A 12,184-nucleotide genomic window follows, 5' to 3' on the forward strand; every position below is an offset into this window, starting at 1 on the left:
CACAACATAAACCAAGCAGGCCTTGGACTCGCCGGTGACCCTTGTGGTTCAGCTTTCTGAGTGTTGGGACTACATGCATGCCCCACTATGACCAGCGACTGTTTCTTTCTTTGGTGGTTTCCTTGGGGAAAAATACCAGACATGTAGGTAGTTAAGTCTAGAAGTGGGTCTGCTGTCAGGCCACGAACACATCGTGATGGGAAACTGAGTTCCCAGCTGGGCGTTGGTGGTGCATGTCTTTAGTGCTTGGGAGGCAGAGGCAGGAGGACCTCTGTGAGTTCGAGTCCAGCTTGGTCTACAGAGCGAATTCCAGGACAGGCTCCAAAACAATACAGAGAAACCCTATCTCAAAACAAAACAAAACAAAACTGAGTTCCTGGTTGCAAGCCTGCCGGCTCCCCTGCTTCCTTGCTCTGTGGTCTCGGGTAAATGACTCAAACTCTCTGCATCAGTTTCTCTGTAAAATGATGGCGCTCACCTGGCTGTGTGACCGTGGGGCCAAATATGAGCACGGGAAATGGCTGGGGAGAGGCTGTGCATAGCAGCTGCCCAGGAGGACGACCCGAAGCTTCTCCACCCTTAGTCTCTCCATCAGAAGCGGAGGAAACAGGAGCAGAGAGGGTGTGGCTCAACCAAGTCACCCAGCAAATCATGCAGACAGGCTATGAAAAGCAACAGCAATACAGAACACATCCAGTGGCCTGCCCAGCAACATGGGGCCTGAGAGATGAAGCCCTTGGGCGCTTGGAGGAGGGAGGTTCCCTAGCCCAGAGGTCTACGCTGTGGAAGATAGAATGCCCAGGGCTTGTGCTCTCTACATGGTCCAATATTACCCTAACCAGTTGGCCATGAGATGTAGCCCTCAGTTTCCTCCCTATAGAGTGGAAGCAGCACTTGGCTTGCCCTTAGGGCTGAGGACCTGGGATAGAACAGGGTGTGGGACGGCCAAAGTGGTGCTAGCAGGTAGGTGCTAGCTAGGGGTGGGGATGGCCGATGCCCAGACAGTCATACAATGAATCACAGGTAGATGAGACCGTAGCTCTCATGACTGACCCGTTTTCCTACTTAGGTGCTCCAGCCAGTCCCAGGGAAGACTTCGGGGAAAGAGGGCGGACCACTCCAGTCTCTGTGGGCACTGCATCATGGTGAGGAATCTAGACAACCTGGACTTCCATCTGCCTTCACATGCCCAAGACATGCTGGATGGCCTGCAGCGTCTGCGTTCCCTGCCCAAGCTGGCCGATGTCACACTCCTGGTTGGTGACCAGGAGCTGCCCTGTCACCGCAGCCTCCTGGCTCTGAGTAGCCCCTACTTCCACGCCATGTTTGCGGGAGACTTTGCCGAGAGCTTTTCGGCACGTGTGGAACTGCGAGATGTAGAACCGGCTGCGGCGGGACAGCTGGTGGACTTCGTGTACACAGGCCGGCTGACCATTACCCAGACTAATGTGGAGGCTTTGACCCGCACCGCATCGCGCCTCCACTTCCCTACTGTGCAGAAGGTCTGTGGCCGATACCTCCAGCAGCAGTTAGATGCCACCAACTGCCTGGGCATCTGCGAGTTTGGGGAGCAACAGGGGCTGTTGGGTGTGGCTGCCAAAGCCTGGGCCTTCCTGCGGGAAAACTTCGAGGCGGTGGCACAAGAGGATGAGTTCTTGCAGCTGCCTCGAGACCGGCTGGCCACCTGTCTGGCCAGTGACCTACTGCAGGTACAACCGGAGCAAAGTCGGCTCGAGGCCCTGCTGCGCTGGGTGCGCCATGACCCCCAGGAGCGCTCTGCCCACCTGCCCGAGCTTCTCAGCCTGGTGCACCTGGATGCTGTGCCAAGGCCCTGTGTGCAACAGTTGCTGGCCACAGAGCCGCTGATTCAGGAGTCGGAGGCATGCCAAGAGGCCCTGTCCCAGGGCCACAGTAAGGTGAGTGAGGGCCAGGGGACTTCAACCTAAAAAGTGGAGGAGGAGCTCCAGAGTTCCCACCTGCACAGGGAGAAGAGAAAAGAGTGTGTACCCTCAGAGTGCCTGGCGGAGAATGGCCCCCTGCTGAAGGCTGGTCCCCAGAGCGAGCACCACGGCCATTCAGCTCTCCAGTGTGCCTTGCTCTGAGTACCGGGGGAAGAACCAAGAAGTGTCTCTATCTTTAGGAAGCCTACCGCTGAGTGAGGTTGAGCCTGAGTACAGACCTAATGCACAGTGGATGCTAACAAGCCAGGGGCATCTTGGTGAGGGCTGGCAGTCAGGAAGGGCTCCCTGGAGGAGTCAGCATTGGAGCTTGGCCTTAGAGGAGGAAGAGGAGGGAAAACCATCCAGGGCCTGGAAATTGTCACCAAGTGCTCCTGAGGAGGCTCCAACTGAACCTACTGAACCTGTATGGAGTTCCGTCCTTTCGAGTGATGGCAGTGGGCTGGCAGCTGGCAGGTCTTGACAGAGTGACAGCACTAGCTGTGGTTGCCCCAAGGGTAATCTGGAGCACCTGGGAAAGCCATTTGTGACTACTGAGAGACATAGCTCTTTACAGTGTGTGTGTGGGGGGGGAGAAGGGAGTGGTGAATGGGATGGGGTTGTGCATTGGGTAAGGGTGTGGATGGGGTAAGGGTGGTAATGGGTAGGGGTGTTCACAGGGCAGGGGCATACACCACCATATCCAGCTCATACAAACATGCGTGTACAGGTGCTCACAGATGCACACACACATGCATGTGTGCACACATGCCAAGACCCACCTAACTCAAGCACAGACACCAGCAGAAAGACACTCATGGACACTTGTGCTGGGCAGACAGTGTCCGAGCACTCTGGCATGGTTCCCACCCTCAGGAGCTTCCTGGCCTCCCACAGAAGATGCAGGAGGTGCTGGTGGTCGTGGGAGGGCGGGCGCTGGAAGAGGAGGACGAGGAGGGTGGTGAAGAACCCAGCCCCCACACCGGGAACTTTGCCTTCTACAACACCAAGGCCAGTAAGTACCTGCCATGCTTGTCCTGGACATGAGCCATGCACCATCTTGAGGTAGAGCCCGTGAGGTGTCCAGAGAATGGGGGACCTGCCCAAGGCCTGCCTCCAGAAGATTGAGTGTCAGACTTAGCAGGCTTGCAGAGGAGCCTGGTAGCTATGGGGAGGCAGCTGGCAGAGAAGAACTGGGCAATACTCTCAGTCCATCTGGTTTTTATTAGGTCCTGAGGGCTGGGATTAAAGGCCCCATAGTCCAGACAGTGCTACTCAGGGTGGATGTCCTCACCCATTGATTGTTCTAGGTTCCTCTGCCCTGTGCACCCAGTGTGGAAACCAAGGCTCCAGGTGGAAAAATGGGAGCTAAGGGGGTGTGGATATCCCAGGAGTTAAAGTTTAGTTTCTGGGCCAGTCCAAGCTGGGATCTAATCTGACCCTAACCCTGACACTCCTCCCTGGATGTGTCTTGATTTTTCTCATCTGTGAAATGGGATCCTGGTGCCTCTTCCCATGGCTGTAAAGGGGCCAGGGGAATGCGTAGTAGGGCACCCCACAGGCCGTCTGCCCAGGAAAGCTCTCGGGAAAGTGCTGATGTGGTCTGCTTGGCTCCAGGACTGAGGTAGGTTGCCAGCACCCACCGCATCAGCTCTGGCGGGCTGGAGGAAGTCCAAAGCCAGCAGTCCAGGTCACAGGCTGACGAGTGGGGATTTGGGGTTGACGTCAGAAGACAGCAGCTGGCTGGCAAGAACGGTCTGCGGCTTGCTGGGCCATACTCACCCTGGGGTGACACAGACATGAATCAGGGGACACTCCGTTCCTGCACAGGGTGCCAGGCTCGGCTGGCTCATCATGAGTCCTAGAATTCTACATGTTCCCAAACTGTCATAAACAGTCAACAGTATTCCAGGGGACTTCCCCAAGTCCCAGTCTCCCACAGACACTTGCAACGAGTCCATTCATAGGATTCGACTTTCCCACGCCTATGATCTCATGATGGTTTCTCTCAAGCACTACTCATGGCTATGTCCCTCACGACAGCGACAACAGCCTAACAATCTCTACTGGTGGGCCTTTCCCATGCAGCTCACATCTCATGCCACCCCTTTAAATTACACACACACACACACACACACACATATATATATCTTCATTTACTCATGATATGTGTGTGCCATGTTGCAAAGGTGTGAACAACTTGTGGGAGTTAATTACCTCCTTCCGTCATGTGTCATCTAGGGATCAAACTCAGGTCATCAGCCTTGATGACAAGAGCCTTTACTGGCTGAGCCATCTCTCAGGCCCAATTCACGCCCATTCTATAGACAGGGAAGCCAAGGCTGGGCCTTGTCTACTTAAGTTCACATCACTGGTGCATGCAAGCCAGGATTTGGACTTCACTCTACCTGCCGCAAGGCTGGTATCATTCTCTGGATACCTCATCTGCTCTAGAAATGTGATGAGTTGTGACAACCCAGGCTGTCTGTGACCCCCATCCTCTTCATCACTAGTGAGGGGGATGTTTCTACAGTCCGTTCCTGAAGAGGGAATAAGGGCAGGTGCGGGAGCAGAGGGCCTGCAGGAACACAGGCACTCTGACTCAGTCTCTGTCCCCACCAGGGCAATGGATGGCACTTCCGGACTTCCCCGATTACCACAAGTGGGGCTTCTCCCTGGCAGCACTCAATAGTGATGTCTATGTCACAGGTGGGTGACCCATAACTCCTAAGCCCTGATCAACTTGGTACAGCACTGGCCCCTCAAACCAGCTCTCCTACCCAACAGGATCCTGAAAGGTCTATTAAGACCTTCCAGACCTTTCTACACATCTGGAAGTGAGGAATTTCCAGAGGTAGAGATGGGGTGGGGGCAGAAATTCAAGGTCATCCTTGGCTATGTAGCAAGCTTGAGGCCTCCTTGACTCAAACAAGCAGACGAGTAAGACTCGGAACTCCACTGACAGGGGCTAGGAGCCACCACTGTGTATACTGAACCTCTCTCTGGCAGGTGGCTCAAGAGGCACCAAAACAGACACCTGGTCGACCACCCAAGCCTGGTGCTTCCCACTGAAGGAAGCTGTCTGGAAGCCTGTGGCGCCCATGCTGAAGGCACGCACGAATCATGCCAGCACAGCACTGAATGGAGAGATCTATGCCATAGGTGGTGAGGTCTCCCTTCCTGACACCAAGCCCCTCATGCCTAGAGCCACAGGGCTCCACCCATACCCTCACGGGGAGAGGACTCTGCCCTTTGGGGTCAGTGAGCCCCAGGCAAACAGTCTTCAGAACCCCTGGCTGGGGCATCCTGGGTAGCCAGGAACCAGCCAGCCCCTGTTTTCCTATTCTGGAGGACTCAGAGCCCCAGAGCCAGCAGGAATGATCATACACACCCTGGAATCAGGGACTCAGACCTCAGGTCAGAGCCACTGGGAAGTCTTGAGGGTGAATGACCCAAAGTGACCTCCATGCTGCTATCAGCCACATCGCCCAGACATTCCAGTGCCACAGTAAAGAGATTCCCTGGGGAGCATACTGGTTAGATGGATATTAAAATAAGATCCAGGGGTGTCCCCAAGAGTCGCCGGCAGCAGTCTGACCCTGAAGCCATTTCTAATGCCTAACTTTCTATGATGGAGGGGGCTCCCTTTTCTCTAATAATTGCTGTGGCCCTGGCCAGGAGCAAAAGCACACATAGACCCCAAGTCCCAAGCACCTGAGTTTACTACCTTCCCAGGTTATTACCTCCTCCACTCCCTTTCTGGGGCTCTAGAGCCATCCCTGCCACCTTTGAATGTGCAACCCTATGTTTCAGGACCCTCTCCTATTCCTAGACCCCAGTGCTCAGCCCCTACCCGGCTAAGAACACCCTTCCACAGGCACGGCCCTGGACGCAGTGGAGATGGAACGCTATGACCCCTATACGGACAGCTGGACTCCTGTCAGCCCAGCCCTCAAGTATGTCAGCAACTTCTCGGCTGCCAGCTGCCAGGGCCGCCTCTACCTGGTGGGCTCCAGTGCCTGCAAGTACAACATGCTGGCTCTCCAATGCTACAGCCCTGTGACAGGTGGGAGGACCTCCCTGATGCTCTGTTACTCCCAAAGTGACAAGGCCAGGTGGGGTTTATGGTTTCTGGACCTGGCAGAAGGATAGCCATGTGGGGCAGAGTGGGTTGGATAGATGCAGAGGCCCAAGGCCTCCCAGAAGCCTTTGGGAAGGAAGTGGGAGGGTGGCCAGGTCAAAGCCCCTCCTGCACCGCCCCCTTCATGGCCCAGTGAGAGACAGGCAAGGCAGTGGCCTCACAGCACACTGCCTCAGGCTTATTCCATTGGCAGTGAGTGTGCCGGGGCTCCAGAGCCCTCAAGTAGAGCCCTTCGTGACCCTCCCCGGCGAGGAGCTGCCCCCTCCTCCTGGTGAAGTTGTCTGTCCATGTGCCCTGCAGATGCGTGGAGTGTGATCGCATCACCTTTCCTGCCCAAGTATCTGTCCTCTCCACGCTGCGCTGCTCTGAACGGAGCCCTCTATCTCATTGGGGACAACACTAAAAAGGTGTATGTGTATGACCCGGGGGCCAACCTGTGGCAGAAGGTGAGTCTCCCCATGCCCGCCCCTGGCGAAGCCTCAATGGACTCCTGACACCCCAGAGATGTAACAGAACAGAGGTGTGGAGGAATGCCCAAGAAACCAACAGAGAAGGGGCCCCTGGGGCAGCCGTGGATAGAAGGGAAGAATCATCTGTTAGCCATGGGGTGATGAGCGTCCCACCCTGTGGGAGATCACGCCAAGCAGTGGATTCTGAGCTGAGAGTGTGGGGAGTAGCCAGCTCCCCAAAACCATCTCTTGTCCCTCTTCTTTAGCCATCAGGCCCAGGAAGCGGTGGGAGGCGGGCACATCCAGACACCATCACAAGGGACCAGAGCCCTGGCCGTTTCCCTCAGGCCCAGGCTGGATGCTCTGGACCAGTCTACTTCCCCGAGCCTCCTAGCTGAGCCACAGCTAGACTGGGCTTCCAGTAGCTCTACTTTGACCTTGTTGGGCCTGTAGGTGGGACAGCTGTGTGCTGTCCTCTTCATGCAGAGGCAACACAGGCCTTTTCTGGCACATCTGTCCCCTCCAAGAAAGCTGCAGTGGAGCCAGGGATCAACCTAGACCCTCTGGTGGTGGCTCTGGGCTCAAACCTCAGCACTGCACTTGGATCCTGTGACTCCAGGGCTTGAAGGAGCCATCAGTTAGATGTAGGTTGGAGAGAGACCGGGGCCTCACTGGAAAGCGTCTGGTATAACCACAGTGGGCAGCACATGAGCTCTAGGATTCAGGGTCAGGTGACTGTCCCCAGCCCCACCAAGGTGCTTCCATCCCCCAGTTGCCCACTGGGCCCTGACGGCTGCCATCCACAGGTGCAGTCTCAGCACAGCCTGCACGAGAACGGTGCATTGGTGTCTCTGGGCGATGCGCTGTATGTGACAGGCGGCCGCTGGCAGGGCATGGATGGCGACTACCACGTGGAGATGGAGGCCTACGACACTGTGAGGGATGCCTGGGCCCGCCACGGCTCCCTACCGCGTCTCTGGCTCTACCATGGGGCCTCTACCATCTTTCTGGACATCTCTAAGTGGACGAAGCCCTTCAGCTCCCATGCCACCCAGGGGCACTAGGAAGGCAGGCGTTCCTGGGTCAGCTCTCCATTGCCCTGCGGAGCGGCTCTTGTTATGTTTGCCTCTGTTTGCTGTGAGCTGCTGCCGCCCTCTCCAGGGCTTGGGCCGGGCTCTATATCAGATGTCACAGCTGAGGACACAGCTCTGGTCTATGGTGCTACCAAACTTTGTGACCAGTGATGAGAGTGAGCCCCTCATCCTGACGGCGGAGGAGAGAGGTCTGCTCTGCTATCCCTGAAGACCTCAGAGAAGGAAGCTGAGGGGTCCTGGACTGCGCCTGCCGAGAAATGGTTGCCACAGTGTCAGCTCGTCTTGCTCTACCCACCCATGGTTTGTGGCCGCACAAATGAGGGGTTAAATGGGTACCCAGATGCTGAGCCAGGACCTCAAGCTTGGGTGCCCCCCCCCCCGCAGCTCTTTGATCATGTCCTCAGCTTCCTCTCTCCCCTCTTTCCTCAGGTTCCACATCCAGGTTCTCCCTATCCCTAGCCTCTGCATGTTGGTTCTGTGTTCACAGATGCTTCTGGGATGGAAGGTGGCCCGTGCCCCACCACGAGTACCTCTGACACCAGGAAGGCAGCCTCCACGGAGACACTAGGGAGGCAGGGGGATGTGGCACAGGGCAGGAGAGTGAGGCAGTGGAGGATGCCCTCGGAGAGCGGCTCTCAACCTTCCTGATGCTGCGACCCTCTAATACAGTTCCTCATGTTGTGCTGACCCCCAACCATAAAATCATTTCATTGCTACTTCACAACTGTAATTTCGCTACTGTTATGTATCATAATGAATGCAAATATCTGACATATGATCCCTCCACCCTGGTCTTCAGGGACTTCTGGAAATGGCTCCTGGGTGTGTCAGAATCTTGCTTCCAGTGATCTGCTGGGTTGGGGGTGGGGCTGTTATCTGATGGACTCCATTGTCAGTCGGGGTGGATCTGGAGTGGCTCAGACCTTAGTCCCACTGCGCTCGTGCGTGGTTCAGTCTCCACATGGTCTCTGTGTGTCTCTTCCCTCCTTCCCATCTTTACTTCCGTTGTTTCTTCCCCCTGTTCTGCTTGCTCCTCCAGAACAAGGCACTAGACTTGTAACCAAACAATAAAGGACTTCCACTGTGTGTGAGGGACACGCTTGCTCTGTCACAGAGTGGCGAGGACCTAGACTTCAGGTTAGGAATTGGTTGGGACGCTGCCAGCCGCTAGCCCACTGAGGCCTTGAGTGCCCCTCCCCCATACTGCATACGGAGTTCTTCTCCAGGACCAGCCCAAGGGACCAGAGTGGCTCCTGACACCCCGGGTTCTGAGGACAGGTCTCAGTTCCATCCTGCTTTTGCAAGTCAAGATTCACTTTGCCCCTAGACCCTACGTCATGCCTGGCTTTAGGACCACTGAGCTGATTCAGATCAAACGGCGGGGGGGGGGGGGGGCATGGTGGGTAGGTGTTCACTTCTAACAGGACAGAAGCCAGACCTGGGTCCTGAGTGCTCCCAGGGTGTGCTGGTTTGAATAAGAATGGCTCCCATAGGTTCCTATATTTGAATGCTTGGTCACCAGGGGGTGGAACTTTTTGAAGGCTGGGAAGGATTAGGAGGTGTGGCCTCATTAGAGGAAGTGTGGCTTTGAGGTTCCAAAGCCCATTCCAGGTTCAAACTCTCTTCAGTCTGCAGATGAGGATGTAACTCTCATCTTGTAGTTGATGGATTTGATGGAAACAGGGTGAGGACTCAGCCCCACAGGGATGTCCTACTGTGCTTCCTAAGCATGTCATCCCGGGCTGTTCAAAGGCAAAGGTTGAAAGAGGGAAGCTGGGTGTAATCAGAAAAACAGAGTCGGAAAGGCCATGCATCGCTAGGTGAGTGTGAGTGGGGGAAGTCCTGGAGTGGGGACACATGCTGTCCAGGGCCCGGTCCTCAGCTGTGCCTCAGCTGGCCCGATGATCAGTGGCATGCTCAGTGTTCCAAGAAGATAGGTCCTTCAGCTAGGGAGCTGAGGGTCTCATAAAGGGAGTCTCTAACTGGGAGTTCAGGTAGGGCTGTGGAAATGCCGGAGTATCCTGACCACCACCAGCTTCCAGGGACCAGGGTAGTGGCAGATGCTCACTCAAGACAATGCTGAGAGCCACCGGGAGCACAGCTGTAGCCACAGTGCCTGTGGTGCAGCGGCGATGTCCCTAACTCACCTGTCCCCATCTCCTGCTAGTGCCATCCACTGGCCAAACCAACCAGAACTAAGGAGGAGAGACGGGGTACTGGTACAGTCCACTAAGGCCACCCTAAGGACACAGAGAGCGGGAAAGGGGACAGCCATCAGCACAACACACAGAAACTTTGGCACACTGGACATTCATGAGATCCTCATGTAGCTAGACCCACTTTTAGTGCAGGGGAAGGCCACTAGGCAGCCCAAGAACCATTTCTCAACAAGAACGCCATGTTTGGAGCCAGTGAGGGCTTCTAGTGAGCACATAGAGTGCTCAGGCACACGAGCTGCCTACAGGAACCTACAGGAGCCCTCAGAGCTCTCAGGGACACTCGGAGACCGCATATCTTAGTTCCTGTTCTGTTGCTGTGAAGAGATAGCATGGTCAAAGCAACTCTCACAAAGGAACAGCATTTAATTGGGGGCTTGTCCACAGTTTCAGAGGTTTAGTCTATTATCACGGAAGCCAGCATAGTGTGGTGCTTGGTGCTGGAGCAGTAGCTGAGAGCTGTCACCATTGGCAGGCTGAGAGAGACTGGGCCCGGCATTTTGGAACCTTGAAGCCCACCAACCCCAGTAACACACTTCCTCCAACAAGACCACATCTCCTAATCCTTCCAGTCTTTTCCAACAGTCCCACTTCCTGGTGATTAGCATCAAATATAAGAGCCTATGGGGGCCATTCTCATTCAAACCCAAATGCCCTGGGAGCACTCAGAGCAGGCAGAAGCACTCAGAGCCCAAAGGAGCACTCACAGCCTACAGAGGTGCTCACGGCAGGACATGGCATCTGGGCCATGGAATCGCCAAGTGACTCCATCACACTTCCAAGCTCTAGGCCCCCTTTTCTTCATTTATGTGATGGGGACAGTCATGTGATCAGAGCACTGCCGGTCCATCCATGTGGTAGGTAGGCAAGGTGACACCACAGCTAGCTAGAGGCCACACAGCTAGTTAGCCTCAGGCGGGCTCCCATTGTCTTGGAGTAAAGGGAGATTTTTATCCCGGTGACCTCATCAGCCAACAGCCTTCCTTTGGAAGTGGGACACTGGGGAAGCGTGGCTCATTTAATAGCCAGGAAGCCCGGACAAGGCCATGACATGAGGGCCCAAGAATGAGGGTTAGATTTCTGCCAGGCAGAAGGCACATGGGAGGTCACTCCCTGCCCGGTCCCACAGCCACTCATTCAGTACTTCCACGCAGACACACACACCACCCTCACGGGCCCTACTTCTGAATAAGGGGTGCTGTTCCCTCGGGGCTGTGGGTTATGGACCCCATGCTTAGTGTCCTGTGTGCTTTGCTGCGCTCTCCTGTCCTCCAGAGGACCTGGCTTTCCAATGGGACCCTGCAAACATAGAGGAGTTTTTCCCAAAAGTCCATGGGCCTGGACTGGGCTGCGTCATTACCTCGAGCTAGGGTCCAGGAAGCCATGCCAGTACCAGAACCCATTGGATCTGGGCCCTCTGGAAGAACCTATGATATCACTAGGACAGTCCACTGGAAAAATAACTGCTTTCACATGGCAATAGACCCTGATGCCAGCCCTACAACTCGGGCCTCTCTGTGAAGGGAGTAGGGCCATTTGACACCTTAGGGTCATGCTCCCCAAATCAAGCCTCTGCATCTGATTCCCCCTTTTAGCCCTTAAGGGCACCTATACTCACATGTACATGTGCATGCATGTATGTGCGCACATGTGTACACACACACACCAAATCTAAGTCAGGTGGGCTTGCTGCTTTATCTCAAGCCATTGCAATGACACCAGCCCAAGGCAGAGTGGGCCTGCCTCCTTGGAGGAGAGCCATTCAGAGATAGCCTTCTCCCAGATCAGGCCTTCAGGGTTTGCCACATCTGTCCTGGTTGGATGCCCCCGACACCTGGCTTAGGGCATCAGAGGGGTCTGTCCTTCCTCCAAGCTGGATCAGCACTCTGTATCTGTTAGCATAGTAGATGGAGTCGGAGAGGCCCTGTCGGGAAGAGCAGGAACACCTCACAGGAGCTCTGGGTTCGCTAGCTTGAAAGGGAGGAGCCATGAGGGCTTTCTTACACTCAATCTATATCATCAAGGCCTGGGACTCACAGGAAACCAGGAGAAATGGAAGGGAGCCTGGGGCGCCACGCAGAACGGTGGAATGGTGTCCTTGGAGAAAAGAGGGTCTTAGGGGGCCAAAGGTGCAGGGGTAGGAGATGAGACATTGGCCCTAGGTTGCAGCAGGTCAAATATAAGCTGCAATGGTGCCCGCCTCTTCTCCGGGTCCCCTGTGCCTGCTGCGCGCGCCCGAGCCGCGAGGGGGCGTCGGCAGCGAGGGCGGCGCTCGCTAGGCGGGGGATTCAAGCGCGTTATAAGGAGTGGACTGAACCCGCTGCACTCGCTGCTGCTGCCACTGCCG

At 55.7% G+C, this 12,184-nt stretch overlaps 1 protein-coding gene across 1 annotated transcript; it reads left to right on the forward strand.

The window, feature by feature from the left end:
- Positions 1–1,103: 1,103 nt before the first annotated feature.
- On the forward strand, positions 1,104–7,763 carry Klhl30 (kelch like family member 30). Its single transcript, XM_051190791.1, has 7 exons — positions 1,104–1,916; positions 2,814–2,952; positions 4,560–4,646; positions 4,947–5,102; positions 5,815–6,003; positions 6,379–6,524; positions 7,334–7,763. The coding sequence occupies exons 1-7, from the start codon at positions 1,143–1,145 to the stop codon at positions 7,589–7,591; spliced, it is 1,749 nt and encodes a 582-aa protein (XP_051046748.1). The 5' UTR covers positions 1,104–1,142; the 3' UTR covers positions 7,592–7,763.
- The last annotated feature ends 4,421 nt before the right edge of the window (positions 7,764–12,184 follow it).

This window comes from Phodopus roborovskii, unplaced genomic scaffold (genome assembly GCF_943737965.1).
Source record: "Phodopus roborovskii unplaced genomic scaffold, PHOROB, whole genome shotgun sequence".
NCBI classification, from domain to species: Eukaryota; Metazoa; Chordata; class Mammalia; order Rodentia; family Cricetidae; genus Phodopus; species Phodopus roborovskii.